This window comes from Pinus tabuliformis, chromosome Q, assembly GCF_031772625.1.
Source record: "Pinus tabuliformis cultivar Carrire ecotype Pingquan chromosome Q, CPIR1, whole genome shotgun sequence".
Taxonomy (NCBI): Eukaryota; Viridiplantae; Streptophyta; class Pinopsida; order Pinales; family Pinaceae; genus Pinus; species Pinus tabuliformis.
The window spans coordinates 1100758897-1100785356 of NC_142296.1; the positions used below are offsets into that span (position 1 = coordinate 1100758897).

The 26460-nt window shown below is 40.2% G+C and overlaps 1 protein-coding gene across 1 annotated transcript in view; it reads right to left on the reverse strand.

The window, feature by feature from the left end:
* Positions 1–439: 439 nt before the first annotated feature.
* The window catches only part of LOC149223338 (uncharacterized protein At5g01610-like), a 63970-nt gene continuing 37949 nt past the window's right edge, over positions 440–26460 (reverse strand). Inside the window, exons 2-3 of the mRNA XM_089385808.1 lie at positions 7878–7932; positions 440–964 (exon numbers count right to left, since the gene is read on the reverse strand). Coding sequence (XP_089241934.1) covers positions 585–964; positions 7878–7932 — 435 coding nt within the window. The 3' untranslated portion in view covers positions 440–584. The remainder of the gene's footprint in view (positions 965–7877; positions 7933–26460) is intronic.

The window sequence follows — 26460 nt, forward strand, 5'->3', positions numbered from 1 at the left end:
GAAATGACAGTTGGGTAATTACATTTTAGATCAAACTAATTAGCTACAAGGTTTGATCTAATCATAAAACATATACTTCAAATATATCTACAAACCACATTTGGCAGACTGCAATCAATGTAATTTGCCCATACCACAACCTGCTACAGACATTCATGCACAAGCCACGTATAGATACATGTATTATAGGAAAATCTGAATAAGCCACACAAAGATCTCATCAAGTAGGAACTACTTTTCAGAACTATTTCTGGCCTTCATTTGCACCATTTGCTACATTTTCATGTTCTCTCTCGGTTTTATAGGTATGTGTTCACTTTTCAAGTAAAAACAGATAGCATTAAAAATGGCATATGAAAATATTACAGAATATAAAATGAGTAAGTCTGGATAAAGTCTTCTAGATATTTATGCTGTTGAGTATCCGTGAACAAGGCTCTAAATTTCTAATTAATAACTTTATTCAATTTTTGTCTTTGGAACAGATAAATTACATTGTGCTGAAGTGAAGCATATTGACAAATTACAATTATAAATATCCTCTACCTATTTAGCCACCAAAAAAAGCTTGTCTAGCTTAAAAGTTAAAACTCATCAACCGTTATTCCTTCCCGAAGAACCTCGTATGCATCTTTTGGTCTTGATTTTTTCACACCTGCAGTGAAATGCACCTTACTTGATCGGGGACCATCTACTGAAATTGTGGTAACTTTGACCCATAACACAACTTTAGTTTTCATCCCTTCAATGCCCGTTAGCTTCCCCCTCAGTAGAAAGCCTGACACTCGTGTTGAATATCTAACGACGGAAGAATCCTTAAATCCCACCTCACAGATAGAGGGTATGTAGACGGTGAGTTTGGACCTCACTTCATCAAAATCATAATTGGTAGCATTTTTAGGAAATAGTCCTGGGGGCAGATCATAATCCCGTAGTAAATCCGGTAAAGGTTTGTGCATTTTGCCTGCGAAACAAATAAACCAACTTATTGATATCAAGTAGCATTATCATGATTGATCAAATAGAAGCATGTGAGAGCAAATTTGATAATCCTTTAGTCTTCTGAATAATGCCATTCTAGATTTAGTGGCAATGAAGTCTGAATCTATTGATTCTTGCGGTTGTCTGTTGGCAGATTTGAGTAGATCACTAATCCACTCGAGCAACATATCACGTCTCTGAACATGCAGCAATACTAAGTAGGCGGCAATTCAACTAAAGATCTGGAATGATGAAATGTGCAGTGTCAACAGGAAACACAAATTTCCTCCACATTATCCTTCATAAATCCTTAGCAGTGGTCCTAAAAACCAGGTTTTTATAAGACTAATGTTGTGTAGTCCTGAAGGAGTGTAGGACCACGAGACATTTTCAGACGCTTGATTTTCAATAAACAGCATAAGCAACCAATCTGGAAATAACTGGTATGATCAATTAGGATGACAGTATAATTTTCTCTTCATTGGAATTGGCCAATGTGGAAAGGTGGTGTTTGGTCCAATGGCATGCCTATACTCTTGTTTAATTCTTATGTCTTTTATAATCACAACAGGCTCAGGCCCATTTTTACTAAGAAATTAAACTCCAGATGGTTGACCACAAATAATAAAGAATGATGTTAAGGAGGACTAATAAGATTTCGCCAGTCCCTGTGATTTAAAGTCAGGGTGCTTTGGTGGCAGGTTTTATTCCAATGAATGGCTATCAAACACAGACTGCCCATATCTGGTCTAACTGATGGCATGTGCATCCTCTGTGTCAAGGATAAAATATTATTATATAGATTTTTTTAGGATTGCAAGATAACCAGACAAGTTTGGTCTTATATAGGGCAGCAGTTCCATGATATTTTCTGTCAGCCCTTACAGTGGAGGGCTGCTACTTGTGGTGATCCTTGGCTCTGTAAGAAACAGGCATTATAGCTTTTGGCATGTCCTTCAACTCACTACTCTACCTATTTGTAGAAAGTGGAATGATTTTGAAATAGGGTTTCAATAGAGTGGTGAATAGATTTTTGGACGAATTAGCAACTCAAATTTGTGCTAAGCACCTATTACTTGGAAAGTAAATTGTGTTCTCTGATATGCTTGCCTCCTTCTCTTGGTACGGAAGGGTTTCAGTTCTATGAGAGTCCACTGTCTGTACTCTGTATCTTTGGTGTAATATAATACTTGGTTTATTTGCAAAAGTAAAAAACATCAATCCTAAAAGTGTTCTTCAGCACAGTGGCAATAACAAAATGTAATACCCCCAAATTAATCCCCAAGTTGTAATAAATATGTACATATGATATTTAGGCTGGTGAGCCAATGCATGTAAAATAGGCTGGTGAGCCAGATTCTATTAAGGCCTGCATGCCTATACGTGTAGAAATGTGTTAGGCTGGTGGGCCAAAGGACTTGTGAATTTTAAGCCAAAGTGTCTTTGTGGTAAAGGCCAGTGAACCTAGCAAACATGATATGTAAATATATTGAGATTAACACAATAACACCACAGCTACAGACCAGGGGACGAAAAGAGTATGGGGGGTTGGAACTCCACAAGGAAATATAGGTAATGAGGATAGTTCTTTTACTATGTCAACCTTGTTAAAAAATGAAATAGGTCCCCATGAGGATAGTTCTTTTACTATCTCAACCTCATTAAAAAATGAAATAGGTTCTCCCATGAGGATAGTTCTTTTACTATGTCAACCTCATTAAAAAATGAAATAGGTTCTCCCATGAGGATAGTTCTTTTACTATGTCAACCTCATTAAAAAATGAAATAGAGGTCATGAAAATAGTTCTTTTACTATGTCAACCTCGTTAAAAAATGAAATAGGTCCCTATGAGCATGGTTCTTTTCTTGTGTCAAGCTCGTTAAAAAATGAAACAAGGATTCTTGTGTCAAAAAATGAAACAAAATCCCTTTCAATTCGAATCTTTGATTAGATCTCGTAAAATCCCAATCAAGTCTTTCACTTGATCTCGTAAGTGAATCTTCATTCCATCCACTTGTTAGTAACCAAGTCTGCTTAGGTGAATGAAATGAAGCTGGGGGCATGTACCTCGAATTGAGTCATTACGCTGAGGGCATGCAAACATAAACCCAAGCATAGTTTGTTTCTGTTTCAAACTTGTGTAAAAATGAAACCAAATCCAAATATAGTTTTTTCTCATGTTTCAAGCTTGTAAAAAAATGAAACCATTTTCAAGTATCCTCAAGCATAGTTTCCCATGTTTCAAGCTTGTGTAAAAATGAAAGCATTCCCACTTTACCTTTCGTGATTGTCGTTTTTATCAGCCTGTTTTTGCCAGATGAACCTTGGTTTGTCCTTTCCATCTCCACCATCTCTTTGGCCGATCATACGCTTTCACTTGGTTGTTTTACCTTTGTCTGAGGAACATCTGCGATGAGTGGTCTTATTAGCCAGCCTCTTGACCTTTACATGTTTTGAGCAATTCCATCATGATTAGGACCAATTGCTATCTTTTTATACCACTCGTTCTTCCAGGCGAAGTCATCTTTCAGCTTTTTTCTGACTCTCGAAATATGAAAAGATTGTCGAGCACTTGTCTTTTCGAACTCGTAAAAGTAAATGAAAAGGCATCTACTCAATATAAGTTTAACCCTTTTTCAGACTGAGACAAACTATTGTACGAAAAAGGAATACCTTAGTCGAACATGGCTAAGAGGTTCTATTGGATATTATTTTCTACCTTTTCGGATTCAAGAGACTATTTACGAAAAGGGACCTTTGGAGTAAAAATGAAACCAAATCCAAGCATGGTTTTTTTCTCATGTTTCAAGCTTGTAAAAAAATGAAACCATTTTCAGGTATCCTCAAACATAGTTTCCCATGTTTCAAGCTTGTGTAAAAATGAAACCATTCCCACTTTACCTTTCGTGATTGTCATTTTTATCAACCTGTTTTTGCCAGATGAGCCTTGGTTTGTCCTTTCCATCGCCACCATCTCTTTGGCCGATCATACACTTTCACTTGGTTGTTTTACCTTTGCCTGAGGAACATATGCGATGAGTGGTCTTATTAGCCAGCCTCTTGACCTTTACATGTTTTGAGCAGTTCCATCATGATTGGAACAGTGGAACCAGTTGCTATCATTTTATACCATTCATTCTTCCAGGCGAAGTCATCTTTCAACGCTTTTCTGACTCTCGAAATATGAAAATATTGTCGAACACTTGTCTTTTTGAACTCGTAGAAGTAAATTTAAAGACGTCTACTTAGTATAAGTTTAACCCTTTTCCGAACTAAGTAGACTATTGTACGAAAAAGAGATCTTTGAAGTTTTCTTTTTCGTCTCTTTTTCAAACTCTCTAAACATGAAAAAGATGTCAAGTTACCCTCCATCGGACTCATAAAACTTAAATGACGCAGGACTTGTCACCATGACAAGACCGAGTTTCTCCTTCCTAGGACTCGTTAAACTTACTAGGATGGATTCATCTGAAGAATGAACTTATGCGATAAGCATATGGTATCCTCTTCAAGTTTGTGTAAAAATAAAGAGGCACTCGCTAGCAATAGCGGGGGGAAAATGAAAGTGAACATCCCTTGTATTTTGTGTAAAAGCAACACGTCGCTCTTGAACATGACATTTATCTGTTTCTCGTGTCGAGTTTGGGATATCCTCTCTTTGTCGCTTGGCTTCCTGGGTTTGGGAAATCTATTTGCCTCTGATTCGATCACTTCGGTTGTCATCATGACCTCTAATCCCATTTTGAGTCAAACGCAGCCAAACTTCAAAGTCGTGTCGTCGATATGTTCAAGAGAAATCATATTTGCAATGTCAAACTTCCTATACCTATGTGACCCTCTCTGCAACAACCTTGAACCACTCCTATCATTTTAAGATATCCTATGTTTCGTGTCGATGATGTGGGAAACATTAGGGCCCTCCTTCGACAGATCACTTCCTGTCGACTTCAGCTCATTATCCAAGAAAATGATCTAGAAACTCCCTTTCAGTACCTTGGAGCTTGCATGTCTCAATGGCAAGTTCTTCTTGTTCGACGATAGGCTTACATCATTGACCTTTGATCGAATGATTCTGCGAGTGTTCGACTTCAGCTCACCTATTCACACTTGTAGATTGTGTTGGTGTACCTTGAGGACCATTGTCACTATTGGTGGTTTCTCTCGTGCATGTTAACGGTTTACATCATTGGCTGGTAATCAGGTGGTTTTCTATCATGTTCGACCTCAACACGTCTATTCACATGATAGAATTCGTACATTGATCGAATCGGGATAGATATGAAGACCCTAAATCTTATCTGTCAAAGTCCAGGCTGTAAGGAGTTATTGAGTATTCATGATTGTATACGAGATTCTTTTTAGAATAATGGTTGCATCCATATCATGGATCCATACACATGATCCCTTTTAGTCGGATGGTTGCGTCCATGTCGTGGATCCATACACATGATCCTTTCTGGTCGAATGGTTGCGCCCGTGCCATGGATTCATGTATTGTTAGATGCATATTCAGAAATGTATCTTTAGGCATGTCTATATCAAATATGTCAGCTATGTATATTGTATCATGCTTGATTTGTAGGTCTTCTTACAGTGTTTTTCCGGGTCCTTGCCTTGACTTGTAAAGCATTTCACCCATCACTCCCTGTTCTGCCTTCATGCTTTAGGGGGCATCTGTTATACAGTAATTTGTCGCACTCTTGGTCTCATACCCTGAGTTGTCGAACTTTGCCCAAAATGTCACAAAGTGACAAAAGTTGTTAGTGTACTCACTATGAAACACATACAGAAATGTCCTTGAAGAATAGAAGAAAAGCTGCCCTGAGAGAATTCTAGATAAATTTGCCTGAAACCCTAATTTTCAAGACCAACGTGCTTTGCACTACTATTGGCCAGTGTTGATGGCCTGTTGCAGCATATTGACCTAGCGCTGTCAGCGCGGCTTTTGATATGAAAACCCATGCTGAACCTCTTCTGGCAGTCTTTCCTAAAGTGGAGGAGAAGCTTCGCCTACTAGAATCTTCGAGAACAACGAGCTGGATGTTGTTGGATAGAGATATGGTCGAGCTCTCCCATTTTGAGTCCTTTATCCTACTTTTAGGGATCTTCCCCTTGAGATGTGGACCTTCCTCCCTCTTTTGTGGATCCCTAACTCCCTCTCCCATCCTATAAATCAAATCTCTTCCATCCCCAAATGGTTGGTCATTGCTTGTCTGCATTCCTATACTGAAACTATGCCCAAATGTTGCCCATCTAACTAAAGAGGAGTGCTTGAATGGTCTTGGCTTGGACTTGGAAATCCACTACAAAGGAGGTCTCCAACATCAAGGCAATGGTTGTATGCTTCCCTTTTTTATTCATTAATATATACATCTGGTGTTTACTTTCCATAAATGTCTAAATATTTATTCATTTAGCATGATGCTCCTTGATCTGTCATGTAGTTTATGTTTGAATTATACTATGTATGCTCTTGTATCTCTTGTTGTCTTTTGATCTCTCTTGCAGGTATTCGAACGCAAGGAATAGCGAGGACTGAGCCTGAAAGCTAAGGGATCGAGATCATCATCAAAGGTTGAGCACTTAGCATCAAAGTGAGGTAGGTTTCTCTCTCTCGCTTTGCATTTTTCAACATAAACTAGGAGAGTTTTGCACTAGTTTGTTCGATTTGTTGTTAGATCCTCTCATAGGACTAGAGAGATCGCTTCTGTCCGCAAAAGGGATTTACCTTCACAACACCTTACTCCACTTTTTAGCATCACTCTTCTTGTAAAGGGTGCAAATAGGTCTAAAATGGGCCTCTTAAGAAAAATAATAAAATAATAGTTTAAATGATAAAATAAGAGATGAATTTTCAAATGAGAAAAATGCAAACTATTTTTCTGTCATATTTTTTACTTATCTCCCTCTTCTTGTAAAGGGTGCAAATAGGTCTAAAATGGGCCTCCTAAGAAAAATAATAAAATAATAGTTTAAATGATAAAATAAGAGATGAATTTTCAAATGAGAAAAATGCAAACTGTTTTTCTGTCGTATTTTTGACTTATCTCCTTATAAGTTTACTTAAATTTCAGAAGGTAAGCACTTATTGGATGCACAATTAAATTCAACATCCAACAAGTGCCTATTCTTAAAATTTGAGTTAACCTATAATATGAATTTTTCATTTATGTTCAATTTATCTCATTGTGGTTATACCAAAAGTATGTTGAGTGGTCTGCAAGGCGTAGAGTAGAGGTCGCTGGTTCGAATCTCCATGGGAAAAAATCCAGCAATGCTAAGGGTTGGTGTGGCCCAGGCCGAGTGCGAACCTCGGGTGATTTTGACAGCTTAAATGCCCCTAGGTCACAGTTACTTTAAGCCACAGGTTAGGCATGCCAGTCATCTCAAAACTCACATTACCTAGCAAACAAAAAAAAAGTATGTTGAGTGGAATTCAATTCTGCATCTAAGGAGTGCTTGATCATGAAATTTGAGTAAACCTATAAAAAGATGAGTCAAAAATACAATCAAGAAAAAGATTTTCTTCCCGTCCAAAACTATTTACCTTGTGATCAACATAATCATCTTGAATACTATTGATTCTTTTACAGTTGATATTGATAGAACATTTTTTGTTTTAATGCACATTTTTAACCTCAAAATTTCTCTAATGTTTAGATTCCAAGAAATCTCAACAAAATCATATTAAAATTTTTGAATGACATGAAGACAGAACAGTTACTTTGTTTGCAAGGTCCTGAATTATTATCACCTACCTCTGATTGAACTTGCTCATCTAATTCCTAATTGGGTACCAATTCTTATCTTAGTAACCATGACAGATGTTAGAGTCATGCATTGCTATTTGCCAAGGGGTAACGACATAACAAATAAAATCAAAAAAATATGACACCTTTCAGTTTGTTGAACACCCATTTTGCTCCTCCTCCAACTGTATTCGTAAAAGACTGCAACAGCAATACAATCCCAATCCATCAGCCACATACTAGAAATTCATCAACGAACAGAAGAGAAAGTCCAAACAGCTATACAACTAATGTATCCTTTCAGTCCAAGTAGAAAAATATACAGTAGAGCAATTACATGGTCAGAGAGTTCATTAATGGTTTTCAGGAAGACACAGACCATTTAGCCCTCATATATTGAATGAACTAATACATACTACAGCAGTGTTTGTCAGATGTCTACTCTAGTTGAGGGATTTATTCCATAAAAACATCAATTGCCTCTGCCATTTGTTAAATGTAGCAGTCTTACGTAATAGTATTCATGAGATTATTCTGTGTAGTTTGTTACTCAAGTTTTAGTCATGTTATTCTCAGAATGTTGATGATAATAGAATTGATTCACTGTCCAACTTTCCACAAATACAAATTCACTCATGTAAAGCTTATAAAGCAGGTTTATATATCCACCTGGATAATGTCCTGGGTGCTGCATGGATGAATGCATCTACAATGTGATGACCTGCTGGATTTGAGTTGCATAATTATCAACTAGCCACAGACCCGCTGTCGGCTTTAATCACGTGATTAGAACACCCAGAAATGGCTCAATGATGGTGACAATCGGTTTATTCCGCGCCACTTATAAGTTATAGCTAATTAATAACATCCAATGGCACTGTGCATTATTATTTGACTGATCACATCATTCTACTTACATCATCGAGTATAGCAACTACATCACACACAAACTCCAGCAATGTTTCATAAGTTAACCATAAATAAGAATAATGAACAATCAGTTTTGGAACCCTGTTCTCCTAATAAATCAATCCACTCATCCCGTTCCTTCCTTCTAAGCTTACAATAGTACTTTAATTCTCAACTCATATTTCAACTTCAATACCTATACTCAGTATGGACCTTTTCTTAATATACAAACTGACTTCAAAGTCATGCAGTAAGAGCTTGATTCCACAAAGCATCATGAGACCTTTTGATATACGTGTTGTAGGCCCACATTTCCAACTTGTTAAGGAAATATTTGTGAAGCGGCCATCCATATAATTATTCTCTTAAAATATGGAAAAAAAAACAGAAGGCTCTGGTAATTCCACCAGATTTTTTTCTTGGAACATCCACATTGAAAGCGATAAATGAGAACCTGAAGCTGACATATCATAGTACATCCCGTAAAAATTTCAGCAACAAAAGAAGGACAATAATTAGCACCCAAGCACACTATAAGATGTGATAGAGGATTGGTAGTATGGCGTACATATTGGAGTTATTTCCTTATTCATGTGTACATCCAATCTTCAATGTTTCTCGTTTAAAGAAGGTAATTGATGATGAGATTTTAGTTTATGAGAGATTTTTCGGCGTAAATCACATGATATTTCATTTGGCGACGCGTTTCGAACCAACCAGTGTGGTTCATCGTCAGTGTTATATCCCGTTTCCGGGATATCCCTTAAACCCAAGCAAACTCCAACCAAACACGTCCAAATGATATAGTGACCCAGAAACTCAAAGTGATAAAAATAACAGTGGTACAACATATAATAATGTGAACATGAAATATAAGCAGATACTCAAGAAATGCAGAGAGAAATGCTAAGCCATTTTATTATACTGAGTAATGGAATGAGTACAAGAGGTGATCAGAAAGATGGCACCTCGACTTGCACAAGGCAAGTGAAGAAATACACTCAGAATAGCAAACGAATGGCCTCTCTCTGAACTGCGTCCAAGCTGCTGGAGAACTGTCGTGCTGCTGCTACTGCTGGAAATCAAATGAGAATTTGGGGCTGTTCCCCTCCTCAGAAAATGCTGAAATTCTGGGATCAAACTCTACTCAAGAAACCCAAAAAGACCCAGAAAGATTTTCTGAAATAGCCGACCCCCGAAAATCACCCCCTTGGGGATCTATGTTGTCCCTCAAGGCTCTGCAGTGCCACTGAATAGGATCCACCAAAACTCAGCCTAAAACTCTGCCAAAATCCTCCAATATGCAAGAGCTGATCCCTTGCTCAATCTCCCAGCTCTACTCCTCCACAAACCCCCAATCCGAAACTCCCACCAAAAGAACTGCGTCTCTCTCTCAAAACTGCGCAGTCCTCCAATGCTCAGCTCCTCCACGACGCCAAAGATCAATCCTACTGCAAAAGACTGTTGGAAACTACCTTGCTCGAGTAGGCACTCGAAGTCCCCCCAGGCTAAGGGTGAGATCTCTGAACGGAGCCACTCAATGCACTAAACAGTGCTGCAGACAGGCTAAACAGCAAGTGTGCTCCAAGTCGAAGTGACTAGCTCAAATGCTCATGATCGAATGACAAAATGAGGAGGCTCCCCTCTCCTTTATAGCGTTGGCCTCTCTCAATCCCAAGGCCCACCTCCTCCAACGTAGTCCCTCTCTTGCCACGTGTTCCTTTCCATCTGCGCAATCCCTCCAAGTGTCTGCGTGGGCCCCATCTCTGCGTGGTCCTTTGGCCCCCTTGGCTCCCCTTTAAGTCACAATGTTGTGCTACTAGGGAGTGACTTTATTCTAAAAGTGAGTTATGTCCCCCTTTTCCTCACCTTTTTATTTATGAATAACTATAGAAGGCAAAATTGAGCAAAATCGAATATTCCAATTAGCCATGGCTAATTAGGAATATTACAGTCTCCCGGCAAAATGTTGCTTGTCCTCAAACAACTGAAGTGATGGATGCTGCAAAATTTTCTCACTCTCCCAAGTGGCATCCTCATCTGGTAAATTCTTCCACCTCACCAAGAATTCCCAGACCATCCTGCTCCACAGTTGCCTCTCCCTGGGATCAATAATAGCCTCTGGCTGCAACACCAAATGCCCCTTATCATCCGTGGGTGGTAACTCATCTGTCACTGTCACATGCTGCCCCAATGCCTTTTTCAAGGATGATACATGAAAGACGTTATGAATCTTGCTGCTTTGGGGCAGCTCTAACTCATACGCAACCTGTCCAATCCTACGTATCACCTTGTATGGCCCATAAAAGCGAGGCTTGAGCTTCTCAACCCCCTTCTACCTCAGTGACGACTGTCGGTATGGTTGTAACCATAGGTAGACCAAGTCGCCTACCTCAAACTGTCTCTCCACCCGACCCCTGTCGGCATACAGCTTCTGCTGGTTCTGTGCTGTAGCCATATTATCCTTGAGAGCTCGGAGAATATCCTGACTCTTTTGGATCCAAATCTTGGCTCTCGGAGCCTTGCTAGCACCAAACATCACGTCAGCAAAAGATAAGGGATGATATCCATATAAAGCATAGAATGGTGACATACCAATGGACATGTGATGTGTAGTGTTGTAGCAGTACTCCCCCAGATGCAGCCACTTCAGCCATGCTCGCTGTTGCCCACTGACATAGTTACGCAAGTAGCCCTCCAGCCACTTGTTAACTATCTCTGTTTGCCCGTCCATCTGTGGGTGATAACTGGTACTCGGTATCAACTCCGTCCCCACCAACCGGAAAATCTCCTACCAAAATCCGCCCATGAAACGGCTGTCCCTGTCACTGGTGATGGTCTTGGGAAGACCATGTAGCCTGAAGATCTCTCTGAAGAACAGCTCGACCACCAGTGCTGTTGTGTAGTGTGCGGATATGGCGAAAAAGTGTGAGTACTTCGTCAATCGATCTACGACGACAAAGATGCAATCATTGCCCTGTACCATGGGCAACCTTGTGATGAAGTCCATCGAAATACACTCCCATTTCCCCTCCGGAATGGGAAGAGGCTGCAATAATCCTGCGGGATGGCTCATCTCCCCCTTGTTCCTCTGGCAAACGTCGCACTCTCGGACATGCTAGAGTATGTTCTCCTTGAGGCCCTTCCATGAGAACCTCTCTCTAATGGCCCTGTAGGTTTTGGTAAACCCCTAATGGCCTGCCAATGGTGAATCATGTGACGCCTGAAGTATCTTCTTCTTGAGCTGATATCTCTCAGTCAAGAAGATCTGGTCCCTGTAGTAGATGATCTCATCGACCACCCTGTACTTGTCATCCGCCACCTGCCCATCCAGAACCTCACATGCAAATCTGTCCTTGGAGTACTCTACTAAGAGTCGAGCCCTCCAGTCTGCGTCCAATCTCATAAGAGACAACGTGGCTGGTCTACATGAAAGGGCATCTGCTACCACGTTGTTCTTACCCTTGACATACTCAATGTCAGAGTCATACACTTGGATCTTACTGATCCACTTCTGCTGCCTCTCCTGTAGCTGCTTCTGCTCCAAAAAGAACCTGAGGCTGTTATGATCAGTCCTCACCCTGAACCTGTTACCCACTAAATACTGCTGGTACTTCGCCAATGCATGCATGATGGCCAGCATCTCCTTGTCGTATATAGAAAACAACCTCTCGTGCGGAAGGAGCTTCCGGCTCTCAAAGGTTATAGGGTGACTTCCCTGCATCAACACTGCGCCGATCCCCTCTCCCAACGCTTCACACTCCAAAATAAATGGTTGCGTAAAATCCGGCAATGCAAGCACTGGGCAACTGCTCATAACCTCCTTGAGCCTGTCAAAAGCTTCTTGCGTTGTATCTGACCAACTGAATGCCCCCTTCCTCATCAAATCTGTCAAGAGTGCAGCAAGCTATGAGAAACTCTTGATGAACTTCCGGTAGTAAGTACAAATGCCAATGAATCCTCGAAGTTCTGTCACGTTTCTCGGCTCCGACCAATCTCTGATGGCCCTGATCTTCTCCTCGTGGACCCTCACTCCATCCACCCCTATGATGTGTCCCAAGTATAACATCTCCGTGAATCCAAACTCACACTTGGAGAGTTTGGCATAGAACTGCTACTCCTCCAAGATGCGCAATACTGTCTCAATGTGCTGGAGATGCTCCTCCCAAGTCCTGCTGTAAATGAGGGTATCATCAAAGAACACCAACACAAACTTCCTTAAGTGACTGCAGAAGATGTGACTCACGCAAGACTGGAATGTAGCTGGGGCGTTGGTTAGCCCGAAGGGCATCACCAAAAACTCAAAGTGCCCATAGTGACCCCTGAAGGCAGTCTTGGAAATGTCCTGCTCCCTCACGCGAATCTGATGGTACCCAGATCTCAAATCAATCTTTGAGAAGAATCGTGCTCCTCTCAACTCATCCATCAACTCATCGATCCTGGGTATGGGGTACTTGTTCTTCAGTGTCTTCTTGTTCAAGGCCCTGTAGTCAATGCACATCCTCAATGTGTCGTCCTTCTTCTTCACCAACACCACGGAAGAAGCAAAAGGACTCATGCTTGGCTGAATGTGCCCAAGAGCCAGCAACTCCTGAATGGTCCACTCAATCTCATCCCGATAGGCCTTGGGATGCCTATAGGGAGCAATAATCACTGCCTGTATGCCCTGCTCAAGCTCAATGGTGTGCTCGAACCCCCCGTCCGGTGGTTGTCCCGGCAAAATCTCCCTAAATACTATGGCATACCGGTCAAGGATGGACTGTATCTGCAAGTGCACTGTCTGCCCTGTAGTCCCTGTCTCTAATGCATGCAGCTCTACTACCCACTCTATGTCTCCCTTCCGGAAGACTGCCTCCATCCAATGAGCCGAAACAGTCTGAGGCGGATATGTGTGTTGTCCCCGTATCTTCTCATGCCTCCCTGTCTTCTCATCATCCCACTCCATCTCTAGGGCCTTCCAATCTGTCGTGACCTTCCCTAGAGTGATAAGCCACTGAACACCCAGTACTATGTTGGTGTCCGGAATGTTGACCACGAAAAAGTGGTCAGTCAGTGTGTAGGTGCCCATCGTCACTGATAACTCTGGGACATAACGAGCACACACCATGGTCTGATCTCCTGGAACCAAAACTGAAAATCCATCGAAGCTCTCTGTCTGTATACCTCTCCGCTCAACCATCTGTGCGTCGATGAAGTTGTGGGTTGCCCCACTGTCAACCAAAACTGATACTTGCTGGCCACGTACTGTCCCCCGTACGCGCAGTGTCAAATACTTGGGAACCCCTCGCAATGCTGCAAGGGCTCCTCCGGTAGGTGCAAAAGCTGCACCACCTGCTGCTGGTGGTGGAGGCAGCAAGGGACCCTGCACAGCATGACTATCTCCTGCCTCCACATCATCCTCCTCATCCTCTTCCCCGCTGCTCTCGGAGAAGACCTCAATAAAGTGTGCTTTGCCAGCAACACATCTATGTCCTAGTGCCCACGGCTCCTGACAGGTAAAGCACAACCGCTTCTTCTTCAACTCCCTCCTGGTGTCATCATCAATCTGTGCTCGTCCTGGATTCCCCTTTGGAGGCGGAATCCTCACGTCCTTCCCCTTAGGCTGGAAAGCCTATCTCTGGGGGTAAGGTGTCCGGGTCCTGGGTAAGGCATCCTGTAAGTCCCAGGTCTTACTGATAGCACCCTGGAGTGTGGCTGGTCTAGTGGACCTAACTAGACCCCGAAGTGGCTCTGCTAACCCCTTAACAAACATGTAGATCCTTCGTGTCGTGGATAGATCTGGCACCATCACTGAAATCCTCAAGAAGTCTGCAATGTAGGCCTCTGGGCTCCCTATCTGTTTGAGCCTCATCAGCTCAACAAAGTGTTGTTCCGGATCCCTCCGGTCAAACCTCTCTATCAGTCTCCTGGTGAACTCAGCATATGTTGTCACTGTGGAGTGTCCGAGTGTAACCAACCCATGGAACCACCAGTCCTGGGTCTCACCATCCAAATGTAATGTCGCCACCTTGATGGCCTCTGTCTCCGACATCTGGTTAAGCTGGAAATAGATGTCCAGCTTCTCCACCCAAGACTTTGCCGAACTGTTTGATGAGCCATCAAACGTACGCAAGTGAAATCTACTAGCTGTGCGGTGGGTGTCTCCATCATGATAATGTCAGAGCACAGCGGTATCCTCTGTGATGGTCGCGGGGTCTACTATCCCGTTGGAATTGAACAAAGTCTCTAAATGAGAGAGCATCCCTGAACTCCTGCCCATAGGCCTAGTACTCCGCAAAATAATCGCCCATATGACTGGGCTCTACCTCCTGCTGTGCTCCGACCCTCATATCTGCTCCTAGGAAAGTGGGCATGGTAGAGCGTATAGGGGCATGTGAGGCCACCTGCTGAGTAGTATCATGTTGAGTGGCACCCTGCTCTGGCAAATGGTGAGATGCACTCGATCCCTCTCCAATCTGGAAAACTCGTGGGCTCTCACGTTGTCTAGCCTCCACCACCGTGAATCTCTGCCCCATCACCTCGATCTGACTCGACAAACCCTGCACTAATTCAAGGAGCATGTCCGCAAATTTCTTCCCGTCATCATCTGCCATCGGATCCTCCTGCTCTGCGTCCACCACAAGCTCCTCCTGTTCTGTGTTCACCACAAGCTCCTCCTGTTTTGTGTCCACCACCCGAACACAGTCTCCCTCTCCGTAGGTGTTCTCCAACCTACGCCTAGTGTCTCTGTATCTCCTACCTCTATAACAGATGTAGGGTTTTTCCCCCGGTGTCATAGATTGCTAGCTCCACAGGCTGAGTCAGATCTATGCTTTGATACCACTGTAATATCCCATTTCCGGGATATCCCTTAAACCCAAGCAAACTCCAACCAAACACGTCCAAATGATACAGTGACCCAGAAACTCAAAGTGATAAAAATAACAGTGGTACAACATATAATAATGTGAACATGAAATATAAGCAGATACTCAAGAAATGCAGAGAGAAATGCTAAGCCATTTTATTATACTGAGTAATGGAATGAGTACAAGAGGTGATCAGAAAGATGGCACCTCGACTTGCACAAGGCAATTGAAGAAATACACTCAGAATAGCAAAGGAATGGCCTCTCTCTGAACTGCGTCCAAGCTACTGGAGAACTGTCGTGCTGCTGCTACTGCTGGAAATCAAATGAGAATTTGGGGCTATTCCCCTCCTCAGAAAATGCTGAAACTCTGGAATCAGACTCTACTCAAGAAACCCAGAAAAACCCAGAAAGCTTTTCTGAAATAGCCGACCCCCGAAAATCACCCCCTTGGGGATCTACGTTGTCCCTCAAGGCTCTACACTGCCACTGAATAGAATCCACCAAAACTCAGCCCGAAACTCTGCCAAAATCCTCCAATATGCAAGAGCTTATCCCTTGCTCAATCTCCCAGCTCTACTCCTCCACAAACCCCCAATCCGGAACTCCCACCAAAAGAACTGCGTCCCTCTCTCTCAAGATTGCGCAGTCCTCCAATGCTCAGCTCCTCCACAATGCCAAAGATCAATCCTACTGCAAAAGACTGCTGGAAACTACCTTGCCCGAGTAGGCACTCGAAGTCCCCCGGGGCTAAGGGTGAGATCTCCGAACGGAGACACTCAATGCACTAAACAGTGTTGCAGACAAGCTAAACAGCCAGCATGCTCCAACTCGAAGTGACTAGCTCAAATGCTCATGATCGAATGACAAAATGAGGAGGCTCCCCTCTCCTTTATAGCGTTCATCTCTCTCAATCCCAAGGCCCACCTCCTCCAACGTAGTCCCTCTCTTGCCACGTGTTCCTTTCCATCTGCGTGGTCCCTCCAAGTGTCTGCGTGGGCCCCATCTCTGCATGGTCCTTTGGCCCCCTTGACTCCCCTTTAAGTCACAACGTTGTGCTACTAGGGAGTGACTTTATTCTAAAGGTGAGTTATGTCCCCTTTTTCCTCACCTTTTTATTTATGAACAACTATAGAAGGCAAAATTGAACAAAATCGAATATTCCAATTAGCCATGGCTAATTTGGAATATTACAGTCAGGACAAGTTGAAGAATCAGATCTAGATTGCATGTTAAATAGTCAGAGCAGAACATCCAACAGCTATAATTTTAGACCAGGAAACGGCTATGTTGACTAACTAATGGCTAAATTTGACCAGGAAACAGCTAGTTGGACCGGACCCAGGGAAAAGGTGGCATAACTATATTTAATTAAAAAATTAAAATTAAAATAAGCTAAAGTTATGGAATTCACTAATTATTAAATTAATAGTTAGTTATTAAATTAAAAGATCATGGGACATATGAATTTACATCAAAGGTGTTAACTAGTTTATATTTATTTTGATTTTATTCTATATATATATATATATATATATATATATATATATAATATCAAAGTATTATATAGTAAGAATAAATCATTAATATTATAAGTTATAAATTTATTTAATTGTATATTTAATGGTTTAACTTGTTTATTTAATTATAAATTAATAAAAACAAATTATCATAGAACGATTTCAATATTAAAGTCATTATTTTTCATTTATTAATTAAGTTAAAATTATTAGCATAAACTAAATGCTATTAAATATCTCATACTATAAAGACAATCCCATCAAGGAAAAAAAGGTCAGAGAGAGAAGGTTACGGGATAACAAGGGGAAAAAACTAACTTATAAGAAAACTAGAACAGGCTATACAAAGAGGGAGGGGAGGAAATGAAGAAAACGACTAGGAAGTGAGGGCTGGGACCCAGCAACTACTGATCTTCCAACCGTCCTCTCTATTGAGATTGCTCGGCCTTTTTTCAATCTCAAGGGCTTCCCTAAATTTAAGGTGATGGAACTGCGAAACTCTAGCAATAACACCGGCTTCCTCTATACAAACATGATGTTTGGTTTTCTATGTATGCTCTGCTAAAGCGGAAGACTTGGTTCTCCTATGTTTAAGGTCAGTTGCTTTTAGTTCAAAGTTCAAAGTGTATTTCTAGAGCTTGATGAAGAGGGGAAAATCATACTAGAACTTAAAAAGGGTATTTAACAGAAATGAAGCAACTACAGACCTGAGAAATTACCAAGAACCTCATCAACTAAAAGAACCTGCCAGCAGAAGATGTGACCTCGAAAGCTGAGTTCTTCATATATAAACATACACAACTAATCAATGTTGAGTACGCTTAGTTGAAGGGGAGAGGCATGTTAAGACCGTAACCATAACCCTCATTCATTATCATTACATCAGTCATTGTTATGTCAAATTATTATTATTGCTATCTACCCCTCTTTGGCTCCCACATATACATCAAGAATATTCATTTGAATGATCGTGTTATCTTGTGCATTTAATATCTTGTAGTAGAAGGTTCCCCCATTAAAGAGGCTTCTTATAATTTATTCATTCTCTCTTTCACTTCATTTCGGCATTGAATCACTAGAATTGGGTATATTTTATGCTCATTTCAATATTTGTTGCATAAAAAAAGAATTGCTGAAATGATATCTATTACCAGTAAATTGATGGTATTCATCCATATATGTTCATCAGTACTATTTGGACATTGAAGTTATATTGGTAATATGATGGATATTGTTCCCCCATTTTCAATTCATTAATGATTATTATGTTTATTTCATGTGGTTGAACTACTGGACTTGCTGGTAATAAATCCCTAGTATATTTTTTATCGATTTGTGGATGAATGAGAATGCTATGTTAGCTTTCTCACGAATCCATTAACTCTGTTTTTCTGATCATCTTCTACACATCCATCCATAAACATGTGTCATATAATGGCAGATAAAGGTCCCTAATTGAAAGGCTCTATGTAGTTTAATACTTGTTGTTTAATGGTTATATTTTCTCTCATGCACTTACATTCAGGATACCATAATACTTTGGTTACAAGAAATATCTTGGGAAGAACTAGAAAAAATCCCTTTGGACTAGAAAAGCACAATCCTAAAGACAACACTGTTGTTACACTTGCAAACATTAAGGGTCACCCGTTTTGGCCAAAGGACTCTTCCTTCATGGCCTAAAGTGGGGAGATCTTGCATAACCTCTAGTGCATGCCCTTAATCTTATCGTAGTTTCTAGGGGACGTTTGGGGGGCAACAAAGTACAGAACAAAGGATAAGGCAAAGGAGAGAGAAGCAAGTAATCTCAACTATAATTACACCATACACTATCTTTTGATGTTACATATGAGTACATATTTATAGTATATAGTGGTTCCATAATTGGAGACTGAGGTAAAGACTAGCCTCAATATAAAAATAATCTTAAAGAAAAACCTTGAAGATAGAGCCCGACTTCAACTGCTAGAATAGGCCAAATTTCCTAATATAACATACCATCGAATGAAGATGCCAATAATGCATGAGGGTCCATGTCCATAAACTATAGAACAATTATGACTATGCCTTGTCACCTTTATTTAAAATCAAGACTCAAGAATTAGCAACGCTACATTATGCCTAAGTTAGCTAGAGAAACATTTAAAGAGCCATCATTATCGTTACCACCTGAAAATCCATGTCTTATTTCACATTTTCATGCACTTTCTTCTCTCACCAAGTGCAATAGAATATCCTTTGGACTCGGGAGTTCAATGTTGTGGGGAGAGACTTAGTGACCATACACCTTTTCTATGTTGCTCGAGCACCTTTCATCACCCAAGAGTAAAACAAAGGTGTAGAGAGGTATCGTTGGCTTGATCGAGGATCTTTTGGAGGCATCTTTCACAATGAGGTTCCATTTGGGCACATCTAACACAAATTTGGACGCATGGCTACATAGCCTACATTACCATTTGTTGCATCATTGATGGAGTGACATATTCATAGCTTGAACCTAGGGCTCAGGACCAGAAGGATGGATGATTTGGGCCAGAAGGGATACTTGGAAGACAAACACCCTATCATAGAAGATGTCCAACAACTTATGGTGAAATAGGGGACAAATAAAGCCCAAAGGATAAAGTGTCCTACTTGTATGAGGCCAAAGCATGAGATGTGGCAAGGAAAGAGGCTAAAGGAGGAAATTCCTTCTTAGAAATGTGCCATGTGGAACTAAAGGCATTTGCATGGTAAAATAGAGGTTCATTTAATAAGGATCATTCCACTCCAAGAGTAAAGACCATTTTATTGCTTGATCATAAATCTACCCTCATAATGAGGGATACCCTCTTCAAGAAGGAACCTAAAGCATTCTAAAGGATTTTCTGCAGCATTACAAATAATTTGAGGAATGTTGTTCACATATTTGGAGTGATCTCAAGAAGAAGTTGACACATGTTAATTTGTGATTAAATCAAACCCTAAAAGCTACTCAAAGAGAAGCACCCTGATTCTAGGGTTTCTAGCTCTCTTTTAATATTTTACTATTTAGAGTTTGATTTGAAAGGTGTAAATAGAGGAGAGGAATTCATTTGTAAGGCAAGGTTGGAAGATAGGGAATTCCCCACCAAGCACGCAATGGAATATATTTGTGAGAATTGGAAGAAGGACGAGTTCAAATCGAGGCTCTTCAGTTTTTTTCTACTTTTCATGGGTTAATTTAATAGTTTGGAATGCCCTTAGAAATAGTTGGTGTAACCCTTGAAGAAGGGCATTTTTGCTCCAATAGGAAGAGATAAGGATAAGGTGTAACCCTCCTTACTTCTTCTGGTAATCATTGTTCATTTAAATGACATTGTTTCTTTAATTTATGCACACTAAGAGGCTATCTTTGTATGTTTTTTTGATCATGGTTGCATATTATATCTGGTTGTTTTGTAATTGTTGTGAGTGCATCTTTGCAAGGGTTGTCTGATTAATTGATGCACATTGAAAATAACTATGTGGTTGAATAGAGTGTATTGTTAGTAGACTAACTACGCCTCTTCATTAAATTCAAAACCTCTTGTTCATTGGTATTGATTCCAAATCCTAAATGGATAGGCATTGGTCCTAGTAAATTTCACCCAGCATATTCTAGAATATCTAAAACATTTATTTTCTAGGGATTACCCCTTGCGCAAAAAAAGAAGAAAAGAATTAGCCTAAAGAGAAAGGAAGTATTGTTGATGTGACATTGGGTAATCTTCTAAATTGCCAATTTGGTTGCACTTTTTCAGAGGACCTTGTAGCATTTAAAGTGAATGTTTGGGAGGTGACAAAATCAATGCCATTGTCAAAGACAAAGTCTAGCTCCTGAGATTGAGTGGATTGACTATAGTGATTTGATATGGGAAATTCTTTGAAAATCTTCTTTCCATCTAGCAACTCAACAAAGGAATGAAACCATGTTCCAAACGTTTTTGCATTGACTTACCATTTGTAGAGGTAAGGACATCCAACAAGGTTTAAAGGCATTTGAAGCCTCACCTAGTGACTCCATTAACATGAAAGAGAGGTATGATGATGATGTGTTTCCAAAATTTCATATTAGTTTTTCATTTTGAAGATTTGGAAGAAAAGAAATATGGCATCACTCCAAGAAGAGTTGGACATTGTAGGGTAAATCCATTTGATTTCTCAAGTATTCCTAGATATCCTGTTAAAATTGGCAACTAGGGCCAACTTCCACCTTAGGACAGCTCATATGATGGAGATGATTATTGCATTAGATTCCTCTTTTCGAGATGTACAATTTTGATAAAGATCATCTCATTCTGACAAGTAGAAATGGAATTTTTAATTTATTCTTTCTCATGAACAAATTGTCAAGGTCGGCCTCAGTCAAATGTAGGCTCAAGAAGCCCAATGGATGTGTCTCCTCACCCTCAACAAAGTGTATAAATAGAAGTGACCCTTCTCTCATTTGGACATCACTCATCTCATCACATCTTCTTCTCTCTCCTCTCTTGATTGGTTCATACAACTTGGAGGTTCTCTCTCTCTCCTTCACACATGTGGAAGAAGGTAGATATATGCACTGGTTTTGGAGGTCGAAAATTTCAGGGATTAGGGCATGTGTTGACCAACGTTGACTTCTATTTTGTGGGCCGAATTTCGATTTCTGCAGGCCGCATTCTTTGGCACAGATTTCGAGGTGATTGGGGATTGTTTGACTAAGTTATTGCATTGACTTTCTGGTTTGACCACAGAATTACAGTAGACTTTGATTGGGTTGACCAAGAAGGTTTTGGGTTGACTTTGACTCCCTTGGTAGGCTGCATTCTTCTGTTGTTGACCGAGCTGCTTGGAGGACATTTTGGGGCAGCTTTGACCACCGTTGACTTTCTGGTTAGGGCTGCATTGACTGCTAATTTGACTGCTGATTTGGCAGAACTGTTTTGGGCTTGTATTTCTGATATTTGTACTCTCTCTCTCTCTGTGCTGAACTATTGAATAATAATAAGAAGATTTCATCAAAAGGTTCCCCCACACTGGAGTTTGTCCCTAGCATCCACCACATCTTGTGTCCTCTTGTCTTGGCTTGTCTTCTGCATATGTTTTTATGTTCTATCTGCATTTACTGTCAATGTGTATAAGTTAATGTGATTGCTACTGAAAATAATTGGAAATTGTCATTGGGTTGATAAGGAACATTGAAGTAAATTGTGCTAAAGCATAAAACATACCATTGTTATCTAAAATTAACATGGTATCAGAGCTCAGGTGAAGACAAAGCCCAAGCAAGAGTGAAGCAAAGCAATCACTAAGGGAAGTTGTTGGACAATGACTTGTAACTAGTCCAATGACGACTATATCATTCTTCAAATTCGTGGACAAGCTTAAGGACAAATCCGACTATCATGCATGGAAGATGACTTTGGATTTGACATTAGAAGAAAATGATGCCATGGACTATGTCAAAGGAAGAATAGCAGAGCCTCCTTCAAATGCATCTGTTGCTGCACAAACCAAGTACAAGAAAGGTGAGGTTAAAGCTAAGAAGATTATTGTTGATTCTATTCATAAGCCTTTGGTTGCCTATATTTCTAATTTGGAAACATCTAAGGAGATGTATGAAAAGTTGGTTGGGATGTTCAAAGTAAACAATGAAAATCAAATTCTCTTTCTCAAGAACAAGCTAAAAGATATCAAGATGGATAGAGGAGAATCCATCCAATCCTACTTCATGAGGATTACTGAGATCAAGAATGATCTCCTATCTATTGGTGAAGTCACTAGTGACCGAGAGCTCTCTCTTATTGCACTTGGAGGCCTTACAAGAGATTGGGATGTGTTTAACACTACCATCCTCAACAATGACAGGATTCCGGGATTTGATGAACTATTGGCCAGATGCACTCAAGAAGAAATAAGGATGATGGAAAGAGACAAGCCCTCAAATGGAAACAATCCTACCGCCTTCTCCGCTCATTCTAAGAGAAGGAACAATGTTGGTCTTCAAGTCGAGATTCAAAGAAGGAAAGGAAGGTGCTTCAATTGCAACAGGTTTGGCCACTTCGCTAGAGAGTGTCCTCACAAGAAGGATACTCCAAGAGATGATGACAACAATAACAACAACTTCAAGGGCAATGGCAATCAAAGGAACAACAGGTTCAACAACAAAGGAAAGAGGAATGCTCTCGTTGCTCGAAATGGAAATGGTCGTCCTCCCAAGAAGTCGAGAAACTCCAGGTATGAAGAAGTTAATGTTGTAAAGCAAAAAGAATTTTATCTTATTTCTGCCCTCTCCACCGCCTCTCCTCCAGATACATTGGACCATTGGTTGATTGATAGTGGTGCCTCAAGGCACTTCACTGGGTACAAAGAAACTCTCTCAAACTTGGTTGAAAAGAAGACAAATATGGAGATTATACTTGGGGATAATGCCACTTATCCCGTGAAAGGAATTGGGATTGTTACTCTTCACTTAAATCAAGGTCAAACTCTTCATTTGCAAGAAGTGTTATATGTAATTGATCTTAAAAAGAACTTGGTTTCTATTTCTACAATGGAAGACAAAGGCTTTAGGGTGACATTCATTGATGGGAAGGTTCGTGTTTGGCAAAGGAACCCAAGAGATGCATTCACTCTTGGATTCAGGGTTGAAGGTCTCTATTAGGTTGGAGGAAGTCCATTGGGAGCAATGACTTGTGACACTTCTCTTCAATCCGAATTATGGCACCAAAGATTTGCTCACCTTCATTTCAAAGCCTTACCCGATGTAAGTAAGATGGTCACAGGGATGCCCGAATTCAACTTAAATCATGAAGGTGTTTGTCAAGGATGTGAAGCTGGAAAACAAACAAGGGGACCATTCCCTTCAAGTGACACTCAAACCATCGATATTCTTCAATTGGTCCATTCTGATCTATCAAGAATGTTGTCCATGACATCTTTGGGTGGATATTTGTATTATGCTATTTTTGTGGATGACTTCTCTTGCAAAACATGGATCTATTTCTTAAAGAAGGATGAGGTATGCAAATGGTTCCACTCCTTCAAATCCTTCGTCGAGAATCAAACAAGGAAGAAGACAAAATATTGAAGACCAATAATAGTATCGAATATGAGTCAAATGAATTCAAAGACTATTGTAGAGAAGCTGGCATTAAGAGGGAGACCACTACTGCATATACTCCTGAACAAAATGGTGTTGCCGAAAGGAAGAATCGTACTATCATAGAAGCCACCCATGCCATGCTTCATGACCAAGGTCTACTGAAGTTCTTATGGGGAGAAGCTGCCAACACCACTGTATATGTTCAAAATAGATGCCCACATCAAGCATTGGACTTCAAGACACCCGAAGAAGTTTTCACCGGTAAGAAACCTGATGTCTCTCATTTTAGAATTTTTGGTTGTCCCGTATATTTTCATGTACCGAAAGAGAAAAGAAACAAACTAGATGCATCTGGGAAGAAATGAACATTTGTGGGCTACAGTGAAACTTCGAAGGCATATAGAATCTATGTGCCTGGTCAAAGGGAAGTGGAATTGAGTCATGATGTCACTCTCAATGAAGATTCTGCTCTTAGAAAGATCCGAGATCTTCCTATTCCAAGGAAGGATAATGATGATGTTGATGCAGATTAGTAGGATGAACCTTCGTCCAATGAACCAATGCCCGATGTTGGTCTTGTTGACCACTGGAGTGGCACCTCGTGATTATATGAAGACTCCATGCCCAAGGATAATCCAGAGGACACTTGTACCATTAGATATCATCAGTCAACAGAGTTTTTTAACTCTACTCTATCTTCTCATCATCTTTCTTGTACCCAGATTCCACACCCTACGGGGAATTGTAATAAGTGATACTAGTAATGATGAATTTTTGAGTCTGTAACAGGCCTAGGATGTTGCGACTTGATCAACAAACGAATACACCTTGGAATGTTTTTTTTTTATCTAGTTAATTATCCCTTCTTTTTCAGAGGCGTATAATTTGCTAGGTTTTTTCACTCACGTTTTACCCCAAAGCTGGGGTGACAGTTTGAAGGTTGAGCCCCTAACACATCTTAGTGTCTCGAGTCGATGTATATTACCATACTATATCACACAAAACATTTCGTGGAACATTTCGTGGAATTTGGTTAGGTCTAGGTAGTCATTTTTTAATTTTTTAGATTTTCCGCACTACGGAAATTGCTAATAGAATTGTATTTGTAATCTAAAAAACGATGTCTAGAGAAGTTGTATGGAGTATGAGTAATGAAATTTGCACCTCTCACCCTCAACTTTCTACTATGACACGCTTTGATGGGTTAAAAATGTGTTTTGAACCCTCAAAACCCACTTTTCCTAGTTTTAGTGAAAAATCTAGCAATTAATTAAGCCAGAAATTAAATAAATGGAGAAAAATAAATATCCACACATGCTAAATGTTGTGGAAATGAGGTGGAAAATTATGGAGGAGTTAAAGTGAGGTCCGAAGGTGATGTGGACTCCTAAAATCAAGGAAAGGACGTGCTTAAATAAAATCGAATTTATGGCATTAAAGGAGAAAGTTGCTTACTTGGAAATTCAAATTTATGAAGTTAATGCACATTTGGGAGGATTTGGGAGAATATTTGGTGGAAATTTTTGTGGGAAATTGTCCCCACATGGATTACCACACATATACCATTGTCATTTTATCATAAAATTCGAATTTGGCACATAAGTGAAGAAGAAAATGAAGTCCACTTGCCAGAATTCGATTTTTACACTTGGCATTGGAGCTCCATTCAACAAATTTGAATTTCTCTTTGGGATTGTCACCTCATGCCACTTGTTTAATCACTTCTACATTGGAATTGGCTAAAATGCCATTTGTCATTGTCATTCTTCATTGGGATTTGCTCTTAACTCTATATAATAGAGCCATGGGCTCTCATATTGTATCATGTAATAAGCTATTGGGCTTGAGGAAACTCTATCATTTTGTACTTGCATACTTTCTTAATATAATCAAGACTTTGGGGCTATCTAGCTGGTGTTCTCTTGGCGTTATGAGGTGATATCCTTTCATACCACTGCTATTGTGTTTAATTTCTTTTGCATGTTGAATTAATATTAGTTTATGATTGCCATCTTGCTTGGATTGATGTGTGCAAGCTATCTTGCACATATCATTGATTTAGAGTAGTATTCTAGGGATAAGCTTGCCAATTCATTTTAAGAAGAATGTTTGGTTTATCTTATTCATTATATTTCTCTAATCTTGTGCAAACTAATACGTGTTCAAGTGTGTAGGAAAAATCTTTTGTATTGTGTGTAGGAATCCATTTGGAAGTGGGAGAAATCTCAGTTAAATCAACTCACTCCTAGAGTCACAGCAATTCAAGACTCAAGCATTTTTTCGCTCCAAGTTTTCCATCCAACGAAGAGAAAAAGGGAGTTTTCTTAATCTATAGCTACTTGATCATCCATTTAAAATTCAAAATACTT